The sequence below is a fragment of the Neodiprion virginianus genome, chromosome 5 (genome assembly GCF_021901495.1).
Source record: "Neodiprion virginianus isolate iyNeoVirg1 chromosome 5, iyNeoVirg1.1, whole genome shotgun sequence".
Classification (NCBI taxonomy): Eukaryota; Metazoa; Arthropoda; class Insecta; order Hymenoptera; family Diprionidae; genus Neodiprion; species Neodiprion virginianus.
Window position 1 is genome coordinate 29,752,201 of NC_060881.1, and position 20,608 is coordinate 29,772,808.

At 36.2% G+C, this 20,608-nt stretch overlaps 4 protein-coding genes across 12 annotated transcripts in view; 2 read left to right on the forward strand and 2 right to left on the reverse strand.

Annotated features, from left to right (window-relative positions):
* The window catches only part of LOC124305239 (uncharacterized), a 17,388-nt gene extending 13,688 nt beyond the window's left edge, over positions 1-3,700 (forward strand). Inside the window, exons 22-25 of the mRNA XM_046764415.1 lie at positions 84-295; positions 391-1,392; positions 1,846-2,289; positions 2,448-3,700. Of these exons, the coding sequence (XP_046620371.1) occupies positions 84-295; positions 391-1,392; positions 1,846-2,289; positions 2,448-2,528 (1,739 nt within the window). The 3' untranslated portion in view covers positions 2,529-3,700. The remainder of the gene's footprint in view (positions 1-83; positions 296-390; positions 1,393-1,845; positions 2,290-2,447) is intronic.
* LOC124305245 (TBC1 domain family member 22B) lies at positions 3,325-9,174 on the reverse strand. Of its 4 annotated transcripts, none has more exons than XM_046764439.1 (8): positions 9,050-9,174; positions 6,537-6,710; positions 5,880-6,409; positions 5,624-5,754; positions 5,037-5,291; positions 4,698-4,947; positions 4,373-4,596; positions 3,325-4,273 (listed from the first exon to the last, which is right to left on the reverse strand). In XM_046764439.1, exons 2-8 carry the CDS (start codon positions 6,617-6,619, stop codon positions 4,133-4,135), a joined length of 1,614 nt encoding a protein of 537 aa, XP_046620395.1. In that variant the 5' UTR covers positions 6,620-6,710; positions 9,050-9,174; the 3' UTR covers positions 3,325-4,132. The 4 variants fall into 4 exon arrangements, with proteins under 4 accessions (XP_046620395.1, XP_046620394.1, XP_046620396.1 ...); XM_046764438.1 differs by lacking the exon at positions 9,050-9,174 and adding an exon at positions 7,978-8,176; XM_046764440.1 differs by lacking the exon at positions 9,050-9,174 and adding an exon at positions 7,424-7,501.
* LOC124305243 (tetratricopeptide repeat protein 39B-like) lies at positions 8,468-18,756 on the forward strand. Of its 6 annotated transcripts, none has more exons than XM_046764435.1 (13): positions 8,468-8,840; positions 8,933-9,027; positions 10,518-10,568; positions 10,662-10,690; positions 11,287-11,467; positions 11,577-11,709; positions 12,097-12,229; positions 12,458-12,557; positions 12,641-12,706; positions 13,442-14,163; positions 14,298-14,528; positions 14,651-14,831; positions 15,027-18,756. In XM_046764435.1, the coding sequence occupies exons 3-12, from the start codon at positions 10,533-10,535 to the stop codon at positions 14,808-14,810; spliced, it is 1,791 nt and encodes a 596-aa protein (XP_046620391.1). In that variant the 5' UTR covers positions 8,468-8,840; positions 8,933-9,027; positions 10,518-10,532; the 3' UTR covers positions 14,811-14,831; positions 15,027-18,756. The 6 variants fall into 6 exon arrangements, with proteins under 6 accessions (XP_046620391.1, XP_046620390.1, XP_046620387.1 ...); XM_046764429.1 differs by having other exon boundaries at positions 8,469-8,737; positions 8,799-8,840; positions 14,651-18,756; XM_046764434.1 differs by lacking the exon at positions 8,933-9,027 and having other exon boundaries at positions 8,468-8,737; positions 8,799-8,840; positions 14,651-18,756.
* Positions 17,264-20,201, reverse strand: LOC124305250 (RING finger protein 11). The gene is made up of 2 exons (XM_046764453.1): positions 19,413-20,201; positions 17,264-19,184 (listed from the first exon to the last, which is right to left on the reverse strand). The coding sequence occupies exons 1-2, from the start codon at positions 19,539-19,541 to the stop codon at positions 18,801-18,803; spliced, it is 513 nt and encodes a 170-aa protein (XP_046620409.1). The 5' UTR covers positions 19,542-20,201; the 3' UTR covers positions 17,264-18,800.
* Between the last annotated feature and the right edge of the window lie 407 nt (positions 20,202-20,608).

The window sequence follows — 20,608 nt, forward strand, 5'->3', positions numbered from 1 at the left end:
CAGCTAACGAAGAATAATTCATCACGTGTTTCACACCCAACGGGTTCTACGGAAGAAATTTACACAGCTTCGCTTCTTTCCAGCTCAAGCAATGATCGCTGGTGGTCAACATTACATGACCTTCGACGGTCGCTATTACGAATTTAGCGGAGAATGTACTTATCTACTTGCGCACGATTTTGTCCACAATCAATTTTCCGTCTTGATCAAATACAGTGTAGACGAGCTTGACACCAGTCATCAAATAATCGTTGTAACAGGAGGTAATGCGATTCAGCTGGACGTATTCAAGAACGTGAGTATTGTTGTCGACTCGACACGCATGGCAGTGCTTGAAAATAAATAAATCGCTAATTATTTCGGTCTGTTCTATTCTTCTGTTTAATACAGTCTGTGAGGCTGCTGGATTCTCAACTCGAATACCAACTTCCGGCTGAGATTGGCAACGGACAGGCATATGTCTATCAAGAAGCAAGCATAGTCATCGTGGAGTCGAGGAAAAAGCTTTTCAGGCTGGAATGCAATATGAAATTCGATTTGTGTACACTCGAACTATCCGGTTGGTATTATGGAAAGACCGCCGGTCTTTTTGGAACAATGAGCAATGAACAGTCGGATGACTTTTTGAATTCTTATGGAACAATCAGCACAGATATCGGAGCTTTTGCGCAGAGTTGGTCACTGAATCGTACGCAATGTACTACCATGAAGAATCGTGCCTTCAGCAAACCAGCAAAGAATGACGAGCTCAAAATCTGTGAAGAATTGTTCGCCAATAAAAATTCGGAGTTCAGCTCCTGCTTCAATACAGTGAATCCGAATCCATTTGAAACCATGTGCTTCAATAGCAGAAGCGAAAAAGAGGCTTGCAACGTCGCCGTTTCTTACATCCAAATTTGCTTGTTCCACGACACGTATATCAGGATCCCGGACAAATGCACCAAATGTACTTTGGTCGATGGGTCTGAAGTCGCAGAGGGGAGCTTCCGAAAATTGGAAGGCAAGGCAGTCCCCAAATCTTCGGACATTGTTTTCATCGTCGAAGCAAAAAACTGTAACAAGAATATAAAGTCAAACGCCAGCATGGAACTGTTCATTTCTCAACTGAAGATGGAGTTCAACGAGTTACAACTCGATAATCTTCGATGGTCTCTGGTTACATTTGGGGCAGATGGCGTGTACAATCAACCAAGGAGCCTGGTTATTAATGGAGACACATTTACAAGTGATCACAAACATTTCATGACTTACTTCGACCATGTCCCAATTGGAAATGGCACTCAGGACATATTTGCTGCCTTGAGATATGCCTCTCTGCTGGAATATCGTGCTGGTGTTTCGAAAACGTTTATTTTACTGCCATGTTCGCACTGTGATCCTCAGCACCAGATGGTATGGCAATTTCATATACGTAGCTGTTAGCGATTTTAGACAGACTTTGCTCGATATAGAACCAAAATTAAATGAGAGAGAAAAAAAACCTGATTGATCCCGTTACTGAAAAATGGAGAATGCAAATTCGAAAATTTCTTCTCGCTAAAATAGATATGACCTATTTTCATATCATTTCATAGACGGCCGGGTCCGTTTTACGTGGCTTTTAACAAGTAGTGAAATACACTTCTAAACATGTCACATACATAAAAAGATCTATATTTGTGCTTCTTGAGATGAATTTCATGATATGTTACTGAAAAATGATAACGAATAAATTCCCTTTACAGAACAAACTTTAATACGAATAGCTCTGATTTTAATTTCAATCTTACTCCTAGCTCAAACTTTTAACGTTTCCAGACTCGAGTCGATCTTCTGTTTTCATTAATTTTTAACTCATAATTACAGTTGGACTATTCGGTCCTGCACCAAGTGATGCTCGAGCACGAAGTGACACTTCACATACTGGTGGACGCGGATTTCCAGCTGGAAAAGGAAAGAATAGGAAAGGTGCTGTACGGATTCGATGCAAGCAAATCGTATACGAAAAAGGATACGAGAGTGCTGACTGGGGATAAAGAATTGCACAGACAAGTCAAACTTTCCAAAAGCATTCTCGGTTACTGCACGCCACTTGCTCTTGAAACCAATGGCACTGTTTTCAGCGGAAAAAAATTACGCTTTGAGAAACCAACAGCTATTAAAAAGTTCATCTCTGTATTCTCCAAAAGAATCGCGACCAGTGCAACGCCAGGCACGTGTCAACATTGCGAATGTAATGCGGATAACAATGGGCGTAGCACTATGGAATGCACACCATGCGTTGATCGGCTACCAATTGCTGTGGACTATGTAAGTTTTCATAGAACTTGGAGTCCATTAACGGCAGCGTTTGACGCTTTTTTTTTCTTTTGAAATCTTGAATTTTTTTGATCCACCTACTTTGGATATTAGAATTTGACGCGATAGAATTGTGCCTTTGATGAATGATGTTCACACTAATTTTGCAGAAGGATTTTGATGAGAACGAATCATTGTCGATGCTACAGCCCCTTGGATTCGATTACAACATAATGGATCTGGACGAGTAATGACGAATTCAGTTATAGGTAAGATGATATTATGGCATAATGAATGTGAACTATTTACTGAGGGAATGAATGAGTGAAAACAAGATAAAACAAAGCTCATATCAAGCTTTATTACGAATCGTTAACTGGTGGTGGAAAATATTCATCAATACAAATAAGCTGCACATCTTGAAGTCAATTGACTGGTTACGAAACTAAATGAAGTAGTCCCATGCAGAGTCATGCTGTATCGCTAGATGTAATAATCGCATTGCATAACAATTATATAAGGAATGCCACGTATTCTAAGACTGACGAACAGAAGAGACCATTTTGAATAATCCAATTAACTCATTATAAAATAAGGCTAATTATTATTGTCAGTAAATTTTAATGCATTTAGGGAGTTTAATTTATTTATTATAACATGTAATAATTCCTTTCCTCATTGTTTTGTTTCTTCTGCTTTTATTTTTAACGAAAAGAATCTCTCTACTTCAACTCGAATTATGTTACAGAACGGCTATTAATTCCGACAGAATAATATTTTACTCAAATACTCATGTGATATTCTCACATCTGAAACTGAGAAGTCTAAAAGCAATGATTACGATTCACTTGATACTTAACTTGACAAGCCATAAGAACTGCCGCAATTTTAATGAACGAAAAGCTCAACGCCATTTTTCACATTTTTACTTGCTGTTTAGCGTGACTAAATGATACATGAATGCCCAGTCGTAGTTTAGATGATAGTGTTGATGAGAAAATACAAGAAACATGCGGTGTACGAATAGTAACGAAAGAAAATTCACCGTTTTCCATACCAGAAATGTATTTTATTCGAAAGTAATTTCTGTTAAAAATATAACAATTTTAACGATAACAAATGAACAGACGATAGTTTGCAACCTTTTTTATTAATTATTATTAAATATCATGATTCTGCAACTGAGACATCACCAGTTATTTTTATTACCTATGAGAATTGTTACGAATAAATATTTTGATACCTTCACTTTCCTTTTTCTCTTTCGTATCAACTTTATGATATCGACGACATCTGCGACAGTACAATAATACTATCGCCAAAAAGGCATGATCAAGAACGTATCGAAGTTCATTTATACTACTTTACACCATTTTAAATACATTGTAAATTTTTAATAAAACTTATGAATACATGTATCGTATATATGCGTTTATATTTACTATTTATAGTGCTTAATTCCCCCAAAAAGAATATCTTTTTCAAATATAAGTTCAACGGTGCTTTGAGTAGTTTTTTCACGTAAAAAAATGCCATTCTTCAAAGCAGCGGGAGTATCAAGAAAGTAATAAAGTAAAACGATAACAATTGCCAAGTTTCCAAATTTCGAAGGAACGGTTCCCAAATTGTTGGCTGTATCTTTTAAAAATTCAACAATAATAATTACTATAACAAATTGAAATTCACAAGCTGTGTGCCGGTTCTTTCCGTTTACAATTGAAAAATCTTAGATGTTTTTTTAATTTATTCTTTCTATTGTAAATAATTCGAGACTTTCATATCCGGAAAGAATGTGAGCCATCGTTGTTTGGTCAGTTATTTATTGTTCGCCTTAAGAGATCGCGTATAAAAGTCGTCATCTAGTGTCATGCGCCTGCAAATGATTCGGAGCATCTGCAAATGTGAATTTCAATTTGTAAGCCTCTGCTACCAAGACACCGATTTCGGAATCGGTCCAATTTTGAGTTGGCAGATTTTGCAGCATCAACATTAGTCCCTGTAAAAATTTTCAAATATTGCAACGTGAAGATCTAAAAAAGTAAATTGTTTGAAAAACTGAATAAGTCATCCTACTCAGCTGTGATTTGACACTCACCTGAAAGTCTGGTTGCTGGAGAAGGTGTCGTCTCCAGCGCAGAAGGAACGCGGCGCAAACGTAAAGCTGGAAAGAAGCAAATCTGTCCGACTCAGCAAGATAAGTATCCCAGAGGCGAATGGTACAGTGAAGAGGTAATTCCCTAGTTAATAAATTATTCATCCACCTAAACGAAAACTGTAGATAATCTACGCCATGTTGATGAAGGTGTTGATGTAGCGGACCTATAACAATTTATTAGAAAAAATGAGTGAACGTTGTACATGTATACATGAAAATCGTAAAACGACCAATTATTCATTGATCACGCATGTTTTATTATTACCGTCGATCCGCTGTATCAGCTCTTTCAACTGATTAACTTTATGCTGAATTCCTAACTGGGCAAAAATGTAATTATCCTGTATTCCGTCGAGGAATTTCGACAAGCACCAAAAACTGTCAGCCTCTATGACTTTTCTCCGCTCCTCCGGCAGAGAAACTACTTCGTAATTCTCCAGATCTTGCCAAGCCGAGGCTGGCGCAGCCTCTTGTAGAAATACAAGGAAGAATGGCGTCACAAGGTCGTTCATTCCCTGTTAATCAATGAGACGAAGAAAAGAAAGAATATAAAAATCTGGGAATATCTTCAACAGAATGAAAAAAAAAACGACTGAAAATTCACCTGCACGTAACCAGACGCTGGATGTCTGATAGCCCAGATATAAAGTATTCTTTCAAAGATGAGTTGAACGGTTGGCTGTTGAAAGAGCGTTATCAGCGGCGACATTCTTGGTATATCGATATGTATTTGGCGATAAGTATCTTGAAATGCTTCGTCCCTTTCCGTGTCATAATATTGCTTTACCAAATTCCAATAATCTAATCGTTTACGCTCCAAGACCTGGGGCCTGCGCTCCAAGTTCGCCGGCAGATATTCCTATGGAATTCACGCAATCTGGGTTTTAGAAGGTCTGGCAAAACATTTCATTGGTTTCAATCTACCTGAGAATCTTCACACGAAACTGGGTATAATGTTAAGCAAGCAATTACCATAAATTATCACTCCTTCAAAGAATTTTCAAGTTGATGCGTCAATTGTGAAAATAGATATCTGTATTTCCCATGATGGAACATCGATCATCACCTTACGTGATACTCTATCAGAAAAAGTATTTTTCAAACGGCTCAATAATTTTGCACATTTTTTAGTTCGTTTCGTGTTCAGAACTCTAATACACACTGCAGGCGCTATAAAATTTGCCAACTTACAGATAATAATCTCCATGTAACTGAGCGCAGCTTTGAAGGTACTCCAGACCATGATAATTGCCGTAACTCGTCTAGATTCAACAATGCTGCTTCCAACAACGACTGGAATTTATCTACCTTACTTTCCCCATCTGAAATTTATAGTCTGTTTTAATTTTTTTCACAAAATATTGTTTTCATGCTATCGCATGTTCCAACTACTTGTCTCATCTTTTGATCTCAAGAACTGACGGCTTTCCTACACATTTATAATTACCTTGTTCCTTCGAAGGTACAAAGAATTTTGGCGGTGCACCCATTTGCCTGAGGGGTTGAGGTCTACCTGGAAACTGGTGCAATCTGTGCTGTGGAGAATTGCTGTTTTTCGCTTCAAGATCGTCGAAATTTTCCTGATGATTTATAACTGGGGGCTGTAAGGTGTTGATGCTGGCGTTGCGGAGCCTGAGTGGCTGCACCGCGAGCCTCTGGAGGGCCTCAGTTTTTTTTTCTTCTGATATAACCTCCTGGCGTTGGTCTCTGCAATTTATTTGCGCAGCGCCAGCCGTTCTATGGCTGTTTATAACACTTAAAGCAGCAGAATGACTGACTCTCTTTGATATCTTTATATCCGAAACCGTGCAGAATTCATCATCACCCAAATCCCAAGCATCGTCGACACTCTCCTGAAAGTCTTTGAAAGAAGTCACGCCGCTACCGCTGTTGCCCAACGCATTCTGCCCCGCAGGCGCTCCGCCTGTACCTCCGTGAGCCATTTTTCCTGGCCGTAGATCCTGCTTCAGACTTGGTCTATAAAAATTATCGGTTTTGTTAAGACTTCGAATGCTATCATGCATTTGTTGCTCAATTTGGCAGGTATGGTGCTATTTCTTTGAACGATCCATTCCATTAACAGTTTTAATGAGAAAATACCTACCGACCAGGCACAGCGCGAGCATTTTTCCTCCAGAACGACTGATGGCTGGGATGTGGTTGTCGCTGATGATTTTGGTTTTCCATGACTAATTGGGAGCTCGTTAACTTCCAGTTCCCAAATTTGTGGGCCGGACAGTGCCGAGAAAGCTGTCGTCTTTCATTCCCACTGGTACAACTGCCCAACACATGGAAAAATTTTACAACGTTTTTCTCAAATCCCATTGTAAAATTGATTATCAAATATTTGGACCGAAAACCAAAGAAACGGAAACAAAGGAAGAGAAAAACACATGTGAAGTAAAACTCTACCAAAAATTCAGTTCGACTTTAACCACTTGTAAAAGGCATTACAGTGACTCTTTAGAGGTGTTGGTTGAAAATATTTATTGATATTTTCACTAACTCGACAGTATTTTAAAACAAGAACTGTTTAGTAAGCAAAGTTACACAATCGGTAAATTATGTTGTGTCAGTGAAAAAAGAAAGATAAACAAAAGAAATTAAATTGCATAAAGGCAAGAAAAATGCATTACGCTTTAGATGAGTGTAGTCGTACAGAGTAATTACAGTATATAACTTCTCTACTTACAACGTACTAATACATTGAAATTTTGAGTAGAAATTCTATTCTCACTCGATTGTAATTGTTCGTTACAAGTGTATCGATGATAATGACAGAAAAAAATAGGTGTAATATAGAAGTGCTTGAAAATTATGGAATGCAGGGCAGCATGAATACTAAGGATTTTTAATTATTGCGATAAGGGATAAAAAGGAGAATCCGTTATAAAAAAAATACGATGAACATGAAAATGAGATAAATAGACGAAAATGTTAATCTAGTTAGGTGAGAATGTCAGATGAATAATAATTGAGGTTATGTCATACGGGAAGTAATAATATTTGACGTATGTTAAGTGCAACAGGAGCGGCAATAGATGCAGATGCGTGTTGAGCGTGTGTGCAGTCACGTAGAAATGAAAATAAATAAATGCCGCAGCACACACGCGCAATGCAAACGAAGGTGTGCATACGTATACGCAATAACGTAACGTGCAGTCGTGTTTTTTACATTCTATAAACAATTTCTTATTGCAACCTGGAACAAAGTTGTCTGCCAAAATACCTGGCGCCTAATTATTAAGAATAAAAATGATAATGAAAACGATCGTGACTGTTACATGAACGTAAAAGTCTGTAATAATCCCCGCCGATGATGATTAACGAGATTTTTCGGCATTTAATTTAACGTGTTTCATAATATTTGTTATTACCCAGCTCAGGGACATGCTTGCTTAACGTTAGCGTAGTGGGTGTATATATATACATTACACGCGAAAGCCACGTATCTAGTTGAAAAATACAAAATATCTATGCATCGCGAGTTGTGTGTCATTCGAGAGGCGAAAACATCCGCGATTAATATCGGTATTTATCGTTACCATATTCCGTCGACGTGTCATATTTACTCCCTTCCTGAATTAACAATCGATTTTCACACACTGTTCAAAATAACATTATATTATATTGTACAATAATAGTTCTCTTCGCGAAGCTGGCTTTTCGCGTTACGATTGTTTGACGTGTGCGTACGATACAATGCGTAAAGTACGCAAGGCTCGTTCTCATTCGGAGCGACCAAGATGCAGACGACGAACTTTTTGAGGCCGTGCTGTGACCATAGACTTATCGAGATAGACAGTGCTGTCTGTGCACCGAGCTAAGGCCGTAATTAAAAAGAGAGAGCAGAGTCAGACCTCTCTGTTGCACGATCGAAAGAGTGGAGAAGAGCTGCCACGCAGGGAAAACAATGAGGTATACTTGTAAGCTATGTGTTTCCCCCGCCAAGTCTGCTCTCTCTTTCTAATTATGAATTCAGCTCGGTGCACAGACCACGCAGTGTATCCTTGTCAGTCTGCGATTTTGACTTGTGACGCTGCTGTACCCCTTTTAACCGGTATTTGGTAAATCAGTAACGTTACATTTTTTGTTTAGATCGTCTCACGCATGCGCAGCATCCAGTAGAAAGAGACAGCACTTCATCTACAGTGATAGTTCCAGTTTGTCGCCATCTTGCGACGAAGCGTAGAATCCGCGTGTTGACAGTTCGTGCCATAAAAGGGTGATTCCAATATGGCGACTTGCCAGTTCCGCGAAGCGCTCTAATTTGATGGGACCGTGTGCACAATTTTTTTTTCTACCGTACGTTTACTCGATATCAGTTTTGTTAATTTATCGTGCGATTAATAATATTTGTGCGTAGATTCGTGTAACGTGCAACGGCCAATCCCCGCTTCAACCAGACGTGAGTTTAATTCAATACCTCGTAACTTGAGTGCGGCATACTTGCCTATATACAAAACGCATGTATGAACCACAAACATCATCGGATTACAGTCAAGAGAATCGAGAAACTATCGAGGCGCTGGACACTGTAAGCTGAGGTGTAAACAATCAATTTCAATCACAAACTCTAGGAATATTCGGCAAAGGTGAGACATACAGAAAACTTACTCAATATCACCCAGAGACAGTATCCCGCAGACTTTGATTCGGCTCTCGTTTCACCTTCCTTTCACTTTGTTTTATTACCGTATATATTCATCTTATGACCATTTTTCTGTTCCCTTCACTCAAATAATGCTTTAAAAACTTGAGTTACATGATATTCTTCGGCGGTGAACGGTTGCTGCTAATTATTTTTCTGTCTCGCGCACCTTCAACGTTTTTTTCAAGGTATGTACGCACGTATGCATACATCGTCAGTCGCTATAAGTGAATATAAATTTTTCCATCAATTAAACATCAATTATGACCGTCGTTTCTAATTTCTAATAACTACGCAAACACAAGTTTACACGTATTATATGTATGTACGTACAGAGATTTCACTTCCTTGACACCCGATTATTATACCCGCCTACATTTCGATTGTATGTATGTTTGTACCATAATAACTCGATTATGACCATATTTGCGTGACATCTATATGCATGTGTAGAGATAAACGCGAACAATTATAGCAGAAAAAGGACGTATTTTCAAATGAAAAATATAGTGCTTACAAAGATGTGTAATTTGCGGCGACTGAAGTAAACCTTAAACTCGGAATAATTGCACAAGCCTATTATCAATTATTGCATATCAGCCTACTTAACTGTAATTTGAATTAATTACGAGCGAGCAACGAGTCGATATTCATCACGTTGTGAATCAATGTCCCTGAAATGGTAGGAGAAAAAGTAAAGGGGAAAAATAAAAATTGAAATGATTATTAAATGTACGATAATTCTTGTATTTTTTTTCAATCAATTTTCCCTATTCAATTCCATCCTCTAACTTTGTCTCTGTCGCGCATATTACATAACAAACTCTGATAAAAGGTTCCTAAAACTGTAATGCTTTGATAAGTGTATACATGTGTAAGGCAAACCGATAAGGACGCACAATAATTTCTGTGATGTAACTACGCTTTACGAATGTCAGTTTTCTTCGTTTTTCTTTCTTCGTATTTCATGTCGTTTCTTTTTTTCATTCTCATTATCTTTTCCATTCCATTTTTTTGTAGGAAACTCAATAACGTCAAGTTGGTACAACCACGATATTCTTATTAGAACATTTGCCTCTTCAAGGTAAAAGTATTATAATGAACTGATCGATGAAGCAATTTTAAATTGCCTTCTTACTACTCCTGTCTGTTTCGACACCTTTTTTCTTTCTTTTTTTTTTCCTACACGTCCTTAAACTTTTATGCATGCAGTTACGTGCATATTTATTACATGTATTATGCATATTTCAAAACTGCAAGGTTTACCCCCCTGGCTATTTCAGATTACGCTTGTCACTTTTCTTTCTTTTTTTCTCCCCACTCCGCTCAAGATCGCATCATTCAAACTTTCACATCTTGATAATTAAGATTTGCTCAGCTGTTATTGGTTCTGCTTATGATCCGTTTTTATACACATTTTCGTAATCCTTACAGTTTTCATTTGGCACAATGTCAGCCATGGAGGAAATAGAAGCTGAAGACGAAGTGAGTTGAATATAATTTTTTCTTCACTTTATAAATATATTATCCAAAAGTTTATTTCTATTTTTTCAAACAATTTTATCCATTTTCTTTTAGTTCCAAGATGCCCAGGAGAGCATTGTTGCGTGAGTACAAGAAAAACCTTATCTCTGTGTCGATACAAATTAAAAAATGAAACTGTTCAAATCTCTCAAAAAATTTCGAATTAGAAAAAGATCACATATTTCTCTGCTAAATAAATATATATATTTTAGGGTGGTGATTTGTGTGATAATATATACGGAAATGAAAAATAATGAAAAATTTTTATTTTCTCTGAATTTAATACGAATATTTGTGATTTTTGAATTTTTTGATTTTCAAGTCACAATAATTCTCAAAACATACGAAATTGAGTAGAATATCTGGAGACCTTTTTTGTATTAAATATTATTGCCTACAAAAAAGGTCTTTTGATATTTTTCATTTTCGTCTGTATTTTCACACGAAATCTATAGTGAATTAACTTAAACATTGTTTTACGTATCATTTCAACGTAAAAATGAAAACCTCGAAAGCGGGACTTCTAAGTCTTATCCAATCGAGCTTAAATCTGCAGAGGATTTGTTTTTTATCATAAACAACAGTTTCATGAAGAAGCAGAAATGAAAAAAATAATATTATTGCTTTTTGAACCCCTCTAATACATACGTATTCAACTTGTCTCTGTAAATTTTAACAGTCCAACGAGCATGGATTTAGACACCGCAATGGGGGAGGCGAAGCAAGCGATCCACTACTTTTTTAACAATGATTTCGTCCAAGCAAGAAAGATCCTGGCACCGTGGGCTGAAACCAGTATATATCATGCTCTAGGTCACAGTACTTTCGCTTTTGTCGAGGCTATTCTCACCTTTGAACAAGTAAGACATAATCGGTCCCAGTGAAATTGTAATGAGACGTAAATTGATCTAAATCTTGAAAGGCTGTGCAGTTTCGATTTGGCAAAAATTTCCATCCGTTCAATTACAGAAGCACATCGAGAAGGCTGCAGAAACTTTGAAACAGTGTATGTCTGTCTGCCAAAAACATCGCAGAAAGAACACCATCGCCCAGAATATTGGAAAAATAGTAAAAAAGGCAAATTACGACAGTTACACTCCAGGTAAACTTGATTTTGTTGGTGAAATTCACGTGTTTATTTCATTTTATAGTCGATTATATACATACCAAGTTGAGTCGCTTATCGAAACATTAATTAGAGGTTTTATCTCAATTTCACATTGTGACTTTCTTAGTCAGTCGTCTTCAATTTTTATTTGGACATTTTTACCTTAATCGTCCTGAGATTGATTCTTACGTTATTGGAATATTTTGTAACATGTTTTTGATGTCAACCATCCACGACCTGTAACCTCGTTAGTTACGCTATTGACCATCTCCCTCGTGTATCAGAATAATTTGTGACATGCTTACCGCATACTGCTTTATTTATGGTATTAAATATATTTGTATCTCATTCTGAAGATAAGTTAAAATTATTACTTTTTAGAGGAGCTACACGCCGAACTTTGCTATGCCGAGGCGCTCCTCATCAAGAGCCTACTCACATTCATGGAAGACGAGACATTGGTGTCATTTGTCAAGGCAGGATTCAAGATAAGAACCTGCTACTTATCGTTCAAGTAATTATAATTTTAAATTACTGTGATTACTCAATTTAATTCGATACGACTCAATGTGGCTCAATTTATTCTTCACAACTAAAAGTTCCAAATATCTGAAATATATGCTTGAATGTTTTCAAAAGAAATACAAACCGCATAAGAAATCGTCCTGGACAGTTAAATCTGTCACACGCGTAGTTTAAAATCTGATTTCAAAAGTCATAATTGTAAATAAATCTATTTCAGGGAATGCCAAACAATTTTGAAGACTAGAAAATGGACCAACGATAATCACAGAATACATTTTGAGAGCGGTGTTCGAATGGGTATCGGTGCATTTAATTTGGTAAGCATTATACGAACTAGAAATTGTCGACTCCTCCTGAAAATGGTCTACCAAAATATTATACCATTTCTTTCTCATTTTAGATGATATCGTTGCTTCCTGGTAGAATAATTAAGTTGTTGGAATTCATAGGATTTTCTGGGGACAAGGTAACAATAATTCGACATTCATGATTACGAATATTTTTGGACACGGGTGATTTCTGATATTCTTGTTCAGTTTGTGATGCCATCGAGGCTTTCAAATGCTGGTTTTCTTAACAAATGATTCAACATGTGTATAGATTCTCGTTGTTGAAGGTCAATTGAATGGAAACTCAAAATTTGTCGTTTTGGCCCTGGGGAGGGGCCTCCTCAGAAAACTACAAGTGTTTTTATTGTTAAAATTAAGGTAACATGACAATAGCTACAGTGAGATATTAATTTATGTAAAAAATATTAGAGTAAAAATTACATTTAATTACTTGTGAAACCTCGCATCAGATGTGAAACTTTCATAATGGAAACAAAAACAGAAAGGCAGCAGCGATAGAAATTTATTTAAAAATCCACAGCAAAGGTAATTATTCATCAATTTAATGAAGAATTATCTTTATTATGGATTTTTAAATAAATTTTTACTGCTGCTGCGTATTTCTTGTTTGTTTTTCATTCATTATAAAAGTTTCACTTCTGTTAATTAATATCTCGCTGTGACTGTAGTCACGTTATATTTATTTAATAACGAAAACCTTTTTAGTTTTCTGAAGAGGGTCCTCTCCACGGCCGAATCGTCAAATTTTGACTTTCCATTCAATTGACGTTCGACATCGACAATTTCTACACATATTACTCAAGACAAGGTCGAGACTGGAATAATTCAACAAATGATTTAACCATACGCAGGCCTTTGGACTTGAGCAACTTGAAGCTGGCTACAGAGAGCCGAACGGCCTTCGTCAGGTGCTTTGCGCGTTGACTTTACTCTCCTTTAACTTGATAGTGATGTACGTTCTCTCTGACTCGAGAAGCGATTTGAAGTGGTGCGAGTCGACTCTGGATGAGGAATTGATGCTCTATCCGAACGGAGCTTGGTTTCTCTTCTTCAAAGGAAGATTGGAGCTGGTAAAAGGGAACGTCGAAGAAGCTGTACAGTGGTACACAAAATCGTGGAAGAGTCAGGCGATATGGCCCCAGTTCCACCATCTTTGTTACTGGGAATTGATGTGGGCTCACTGTCTGCAGAGGCAGTGGGACGACGCCTTAATTTACGCCAATCATTTGGAGGCTGAATCGAACTGGTCCAAAACTATATACATGTATCAAAAGGCGGCAATTCTAATGATGAAGAAGGATAGGGAAGACGAAAAGGCAAAAGATATGATCAGAGAATTGATGACTCAGGTGCCGACCCACAAGCAACGCATCGCCGGCAAATCGTTGCCGATGGAAAAATTCGTTATAAGAAAGGCAGGACGATTTTTCGCTCAGAATGAATCCCTGGTTTTACCTACTTTCGAGCTTCTTCTCGTTTGGAACATGTTCAAGGTGTTGGGAACTCGGCCTGACCTACTTTTGAATATATTCAAACTCGCCGAGGAAGAGGAAACTTCGTTGAAACTTCAACCGTTAGTATATTTAAACTACTTCAATAATTTTTTTCAATCCCAGCCTTTCTTCGCTTATCTACGGACGAAATTTTACTATTCATTTCAAATTTTTTCTACAAAATATCGCAAATTCTTTCATCTTTTCCGACAAGATCTGATTACCAAGCGGACAACGAAGGTCTCATTTTGTTGCTGAAAGGAACTTGCCTGCGGCATATACGCAAACCCCTTCAGGCTGAAGAATGTTTGCGGAAGGTGTTGCGCCTCGATAAGCAAATCAAGGAAGATACTTATCTGCTTCCATTCGCAGCTGTTGAGCTCGCCTTACTAGCTAGGGATCAAGACAAGCCGCAGTTAGCCATTGCGCTTCTGGAGGATACAAAGTGCGTGTAATTTATACTACCCTGAGTTTGATTCAGTTCTGTTTTTTGTTTCTTTCCTCCGTTAAAAATGAAATTTAGTCACTGTTCCTTGTTTTTCACATTATTCTCTCATTTTCTTGCAGAAAAAACTACACGGGTTATTCTTTGGAGTCGAGACTTCACTTCAGAATCCATTCCGCTCTGCTTGAACTTACTGGTAAAAAACCTGAAGAAATTATAGGGGTTTCTGCAAACGGTAACAGCGAAGAGGAAACTGATGCTAGCACATCTACATATTTATAAACGTCCCTAATACACTAGAAGGTTGTTATTAAAAATTTATTCATCGATTATTATAACTGCAATTAACGATTGAAACTTCTCAATTCGTTAACTGCCGTACTATTAGTGTAAGATTACTGATACTATCGATTAATTTGATAATCTTCCACTTGTTTTCCGTCGATTGATGTTTATCCAACTTATTCTCTCTATACTCATAATTCTCTCTTATAACAGAATTGGTGATATTCTTTGGCTAGCAAGAACGATTGAAGAAAGTATACTAAGGAAAGAAATGCAGGTTGAAGCAAAATCCGCGTAGATGCGATGTACATGGAGATACATGTTTCCCCGAGATAGTTGAAGGCTTTTAGGCGTAGATTTCGTGGGAACTTTGTAAAAGTTTTATGACCGATGGGGCAAACATATGCCAGATGTGTTGCATGTACAAATACAGTTAGAATATAATTAATTCTAAATATGTAGAAAAAAGTGGTAAATAGCTGTAATTTAAATTAAATTCAACAGTTCGTTATTAATTTACAGAAAAAAATATAAGTGAACAATAGAATAGTTCGTACTTGTTCCTACACACAAGAAAAAAAAAGCCTAAGTTTCGCCTCAACCTTGAGCTAAATATTATAATGTAATTACTATAAGTTAGTTTTTGGTGTAACAGGATGTGGTTTTCTAGATTTTGGTATCTATTTTCTGCAGCTAACGGAATCGTTGATTATTTATTTTACACAGATAAAAGAGAAAAATTAGTTATTTATTCAATTTATTAGTTTTGTTATTGTTATGCCGTTTCAATTTTATGTAGGTGTCGGATCTTCATAACGTTTATGCAATCTTTTTTTTTTTGCGATGTTAATCTAGTTTATTTACAGAATTATTTACTCCAAATAATTGGAATGTTAAACGACGATGTTTTTCTATTAATCCTACGAAGAGTAAATCGATCTCAAATATTTGAACAGACAAATAACATCGTCAATATATCTTCAGCTGAGGTTGTTTTTGTAAGATATTTTTCTATTAATTCTTCGTACAGTAAATCGTTCCCAAATAATTTAAGAAACAAACAACATCACTAATACATCTCCAACTGAGAAATATGGACGATTATTCAATTAACAATTGTTAGATAATTAGATGCGCATTGAAGCCGTGATCGTGAGAATAGCGAATTTGAATATCGCGACTCTCTTCCAAACGATCTTTTATGAATATAAATATATAATGAATGTGAGAAAAAATTTTTGTACATGAAACGAAATATTTTTCTAGAGTATGTTTAGGTAGAATAATTTAATAATTTAATAGGTATTCTTAGTGATGTATTTATTGCTATACATATGGATCCCTGATACGCATTGAATGCGTATTACTTGTTGTGATTTCGTATAAATTATACATGCAAATTTTATTGGGTCACTGTACGTTCGTTATTATAAAACAATATTGAAGATATCTTTATGACCATTGTTATTATTGTTATTATTAGCATTTTTTCCTTTATTCTTCATTTAATGCAACTTAATTTTTATGTTGAATAGTTCTTACTTTACAAACTCCTCGCAAGGTAAAAATGATCAAAAAGGTCTTGAAGTATCGATATGTGAGAATTTTGTGTGATGGATCAAAGAAATTTAAGGAGATAGAACAAGAGCAAGGAAATCAGGCTTTTTGCAGAGAGTAAGGAAACCATTGTATGAAGTATTACAAATTTTATTTTACTTTCTCGAATTCCGTTTCATCTTCCTTTCAAACAGTCAAACAGCTTTTGAAACCTTTTGAAACACGCTTAAAGGCTGAAAAAATTGCAAGTAATAAATTTGGGGCAACAATAAATAAATTAAGCACAAAAAAGAATGAGTAACATAAAGTGAAAGGATTAAAGTATATTCATCACAATGCAAATCACAATTATAGATGAATTTGAATGGAACTTGACGTTTAAGGAACAAAAGAATTACAACCAAAGATGATATACATATACATGTGTGTATGTATGTATGCATATATGTATGTGTAGATGGAATTTATTATTACCTTCTCTCAATTTACGAATATTCACGTATGCATTTATTATATACACACATGATTTATTATAACGTCTTTTACAGGTATTTTTATTACCAAATTATATACTCGAAGATATTCATTATTACTATTATTGTTGTTGGTATTACCAGTATTATCAGATTTAACCCCATTTATTTAAAAATATATATGTATATAATTTTATATATAATTTTTTATTTATTAGCAAGCTATAATATAGCTATTTCAAAAGTTTATAGTAATTTTTACTATTCTATTATATTTAGGTCAGTACGATACTATGTTTTGTTATTTATACAGTATGTAATTTGACGGCATCTACTCTACACATACTTATGTGTAATATTTATCTACTTTCTTACGTAAGAAAAATTTCGTTCTTCGTAATGATGTCGCATTTTGTTTACTTTTTTTTTTTTCTTTTCCTTGTGTTTTTAATTTCAAGTAATTATTAGCGTCTAGTCAAATAATAAACGTTCGATCAATTATAGTTTACAAATTAGAAACCGAAAAAAAAAAACATAAACTAATATTAAATAAAGACGATAATACATATAGCACCAGAATTCAATAACTAATCACAAATTAATTCGGGTCACAGAATGCAGCTTATTATAATTACAATTACACTTGATTAGGATACACATTGTTGTAAAAAATTTAATTTATTACAGAATCCTGTTTTAACATAAATTTCTTACTAATTAATCACCTTTTTTTTTTCTCTTTTTTCATTTTGTTTCCTCCCTAAATCATGCTAGCGGTAGTAGTTACGTTAATAAAACGATGTACAAAAGGCTGTCGATTCGCCTCTTGGAATTTAGTTTAAAAATATCACCTATGTATACACCATCTTGATATCTTAGCCTAATGCATATTTGCTTTCCATTGTTATTATTATTATTATTATTATCACTATCATAATCAAGGAAATATTATATCATATTCTATTTCATCAATATTATGCATACATGCTAAGCCTTTGCCAGTTACATTTTCCGTTTCAGAGATATAAAGACGATCTCCTGAGTCTTAAATCGATTTTTAATACGAATTAATATTATTTACTATCTAGTATTGAACTTCCTATGTTACATTTATTATTTTCCGTAACAATATACTTTAATAACTGCCACTTGTGAACTGATATTAATATACTTTGGGTAGAGTAAAAAAAAGAATCGGAAATCCAAGCGTGATGTATCGATATAATTTGAGGCAAAATACCAAGTTTGTTCATTTTTCTTTTAACATTCCATTTCTAACATATCCGTGCACACATGTGCATACGATTCAATGCAAATTTCAACCACGACGCGCAATTGCTTTTTACATACCACGTCTGAATTTGGATTCAAACCGTGATCATTATTGAAAATCATATTGCTTACAAACTTTTCCTTACCATTAGCAATAGTTACTGAGAGGAGAGAAAAAAAAAAAAGAAAAAAATGCACCTATAGGATTTACATCCGCAATACTCAAGTTTCATATTGTAACACTAAGTAGATTAAGCTTATTCCAATATCTATCGAAAAACGTTACTCACATAGAAGTTATCAATCGCTCGTCACGTACCAATAAAAAGTTATTGAACATATTTACTTGTATGGAATTTTCGTTTCAGAAGTTACGTATAATGGTTTAAACTCCCTTCTATGTGTAAATATATGACCTTCTTTTACTTAAACAATTCATTTGTTGATTGTTATAGTTGTTACAGCTGTTATCAAAATTACCTTAGGCAAGTAGAAATGATAAAAATGCACTGACCTTAAAGCTTGCAGTTAAAACCAATGATTCTTAAAGAGAATTTACTTCACCAATATAAGTGCAGTCCCTTTCCATTTTAACAGTCTATTTGCCGTGCTCCCTGACATCTCGATGTTACGATTGAAGAGAGAATGAAAAAAAAATAGTTTTGCCTCGCAAGTAATTTTTGTATTAAGTTGTAGCGTAGTAAGAATTAATGAGGGCTGCGTCGACCGGTTCCATGCAAGAAGGACACGTTAAAGAGCGTAACAACCAGTCGTCTATGCATACCGCGTGATAAGTATGCATACAAGGGAGATAACGAACCTCCTCGCCAGTAATTAACTCCATCATGCATATAACGCACTCTCCTTTTTTTGAACCGTCGTATTCACCAGTGGGTAAATGCTGGATCAGTCCGATGCGTTTGGCGATTCTAACTTGTTGTTCTTCCTCGCTAAAACCGACACTACCGATCGGATTCATGCCGACTGTTCCTCGTCCCATTCCAAGCTCGGTCAACTGCTGATGACGGTCTCTTGTTCCCATCGGCGGATAGTACGCGCTCGCTATCTCCTGTAAGTTGAGAAGATATTTTTCTAAATCAGTACTTTGAAACGACTTCATGAAACAATGAAGAAGTCCATTAATTGTTCTATAGAATTGAATAGAATTAAAACAAAGTATGAACAGATGAAATTAAGTTTATAATTGACGTCTAGGGTGACCTTGAGACTATATGATCCACGAAGCCAAGAATTGTATTTATCGAATCTGGATGATCAAGAAGTAAACTAAAATTACATTGTAAGGTGGCGGAGGGCCAAGAGCCTCCTGGGAGGCACCGCCGGTCAACGCAGGATCAGGGCTGTTGTTTAGCAGTGTCGTGTTGTCCTGTTGACCGCCTCCACTGCATTTTAAGCAGTTGCCCATATTGATAAATTATTTATTAGTGTACTTTGTATTGAATAAAAAAATAACGACCCGTTCCTTCTTGTATTTTTATTATTACTTGGCTGTTAAATTTAGGCACTGCTTTTCTTTCTTCTACCTTAACTGCTCCGTTTGGCGAGCGACGTGCTTCTTCGCTTTGTTAACGTCAAGAGAGAAAACAACATTTATGAGTCAGTGACTCCTCCGTGACGTTATCGCAATCTAAAAAGTGTGTTCTCGGTTACGGTAAAGCTAGATCACGCTTTCGAGCCTCCATTATTATTATTTCTCAGTTTTACGATGTAACCAGTTTACGGACATTGTTCATGGTTTTACTTTTGTTTCTACGTTTCCGACGAGCAGCTACTCCGCGTTCCTACCAAGTTTTTGCCCTGTTCACCCGATTCCGATGAATTATTTGTCTGTTAACACACTCTCAAACCACTCTGCCTGTGTATAACATGCACGTATCTTCTCTGTGCCTCTGACGATTGTTGTGACTACGACATCTTCTGTCACATACGAATTACGAATTACGAACCACAGCTGGTCAAGCTGGGCTTCCAATCGACCATTGACCTAACATTACCATCAAGGTGAACAAGTTCACGTTTGACAAAGTTACGCGCACGGTGGTCAGTGTCTAAAGACGTGTTTACACGGTGCTAGAAATCGGACCGATTTCTCGGACCGAGTAAAAGTTACCAGAACTTGTATCGTGTATACAGCAAACTCGGACGTAAATCGTGGATTAAAAACGCGGATGAATAATGGGACGCGATCCATTTTTTCATCCGCGTTTTCGATCCACGATTTACGTCCGAGTTTGCTGTAGACACGATACAAGTTCTGGTAACTTTTTCTCGGTCCGAGAAATCGGTCCGATTTCTAGCACCGTGTAAACACGTCTTTACAATTAGATCATACACTACTGGAGGGAGCTACCCATCCCATCGGCCTCCCAAAAAATGTAGCCAAAGTAACAAGAGAGAAGGATGTATATTAGGGTCAATCTCTTTCTCTCACTCTGCATTTGATTGGCTAAGAGGAAACGCATCAGTGGATCA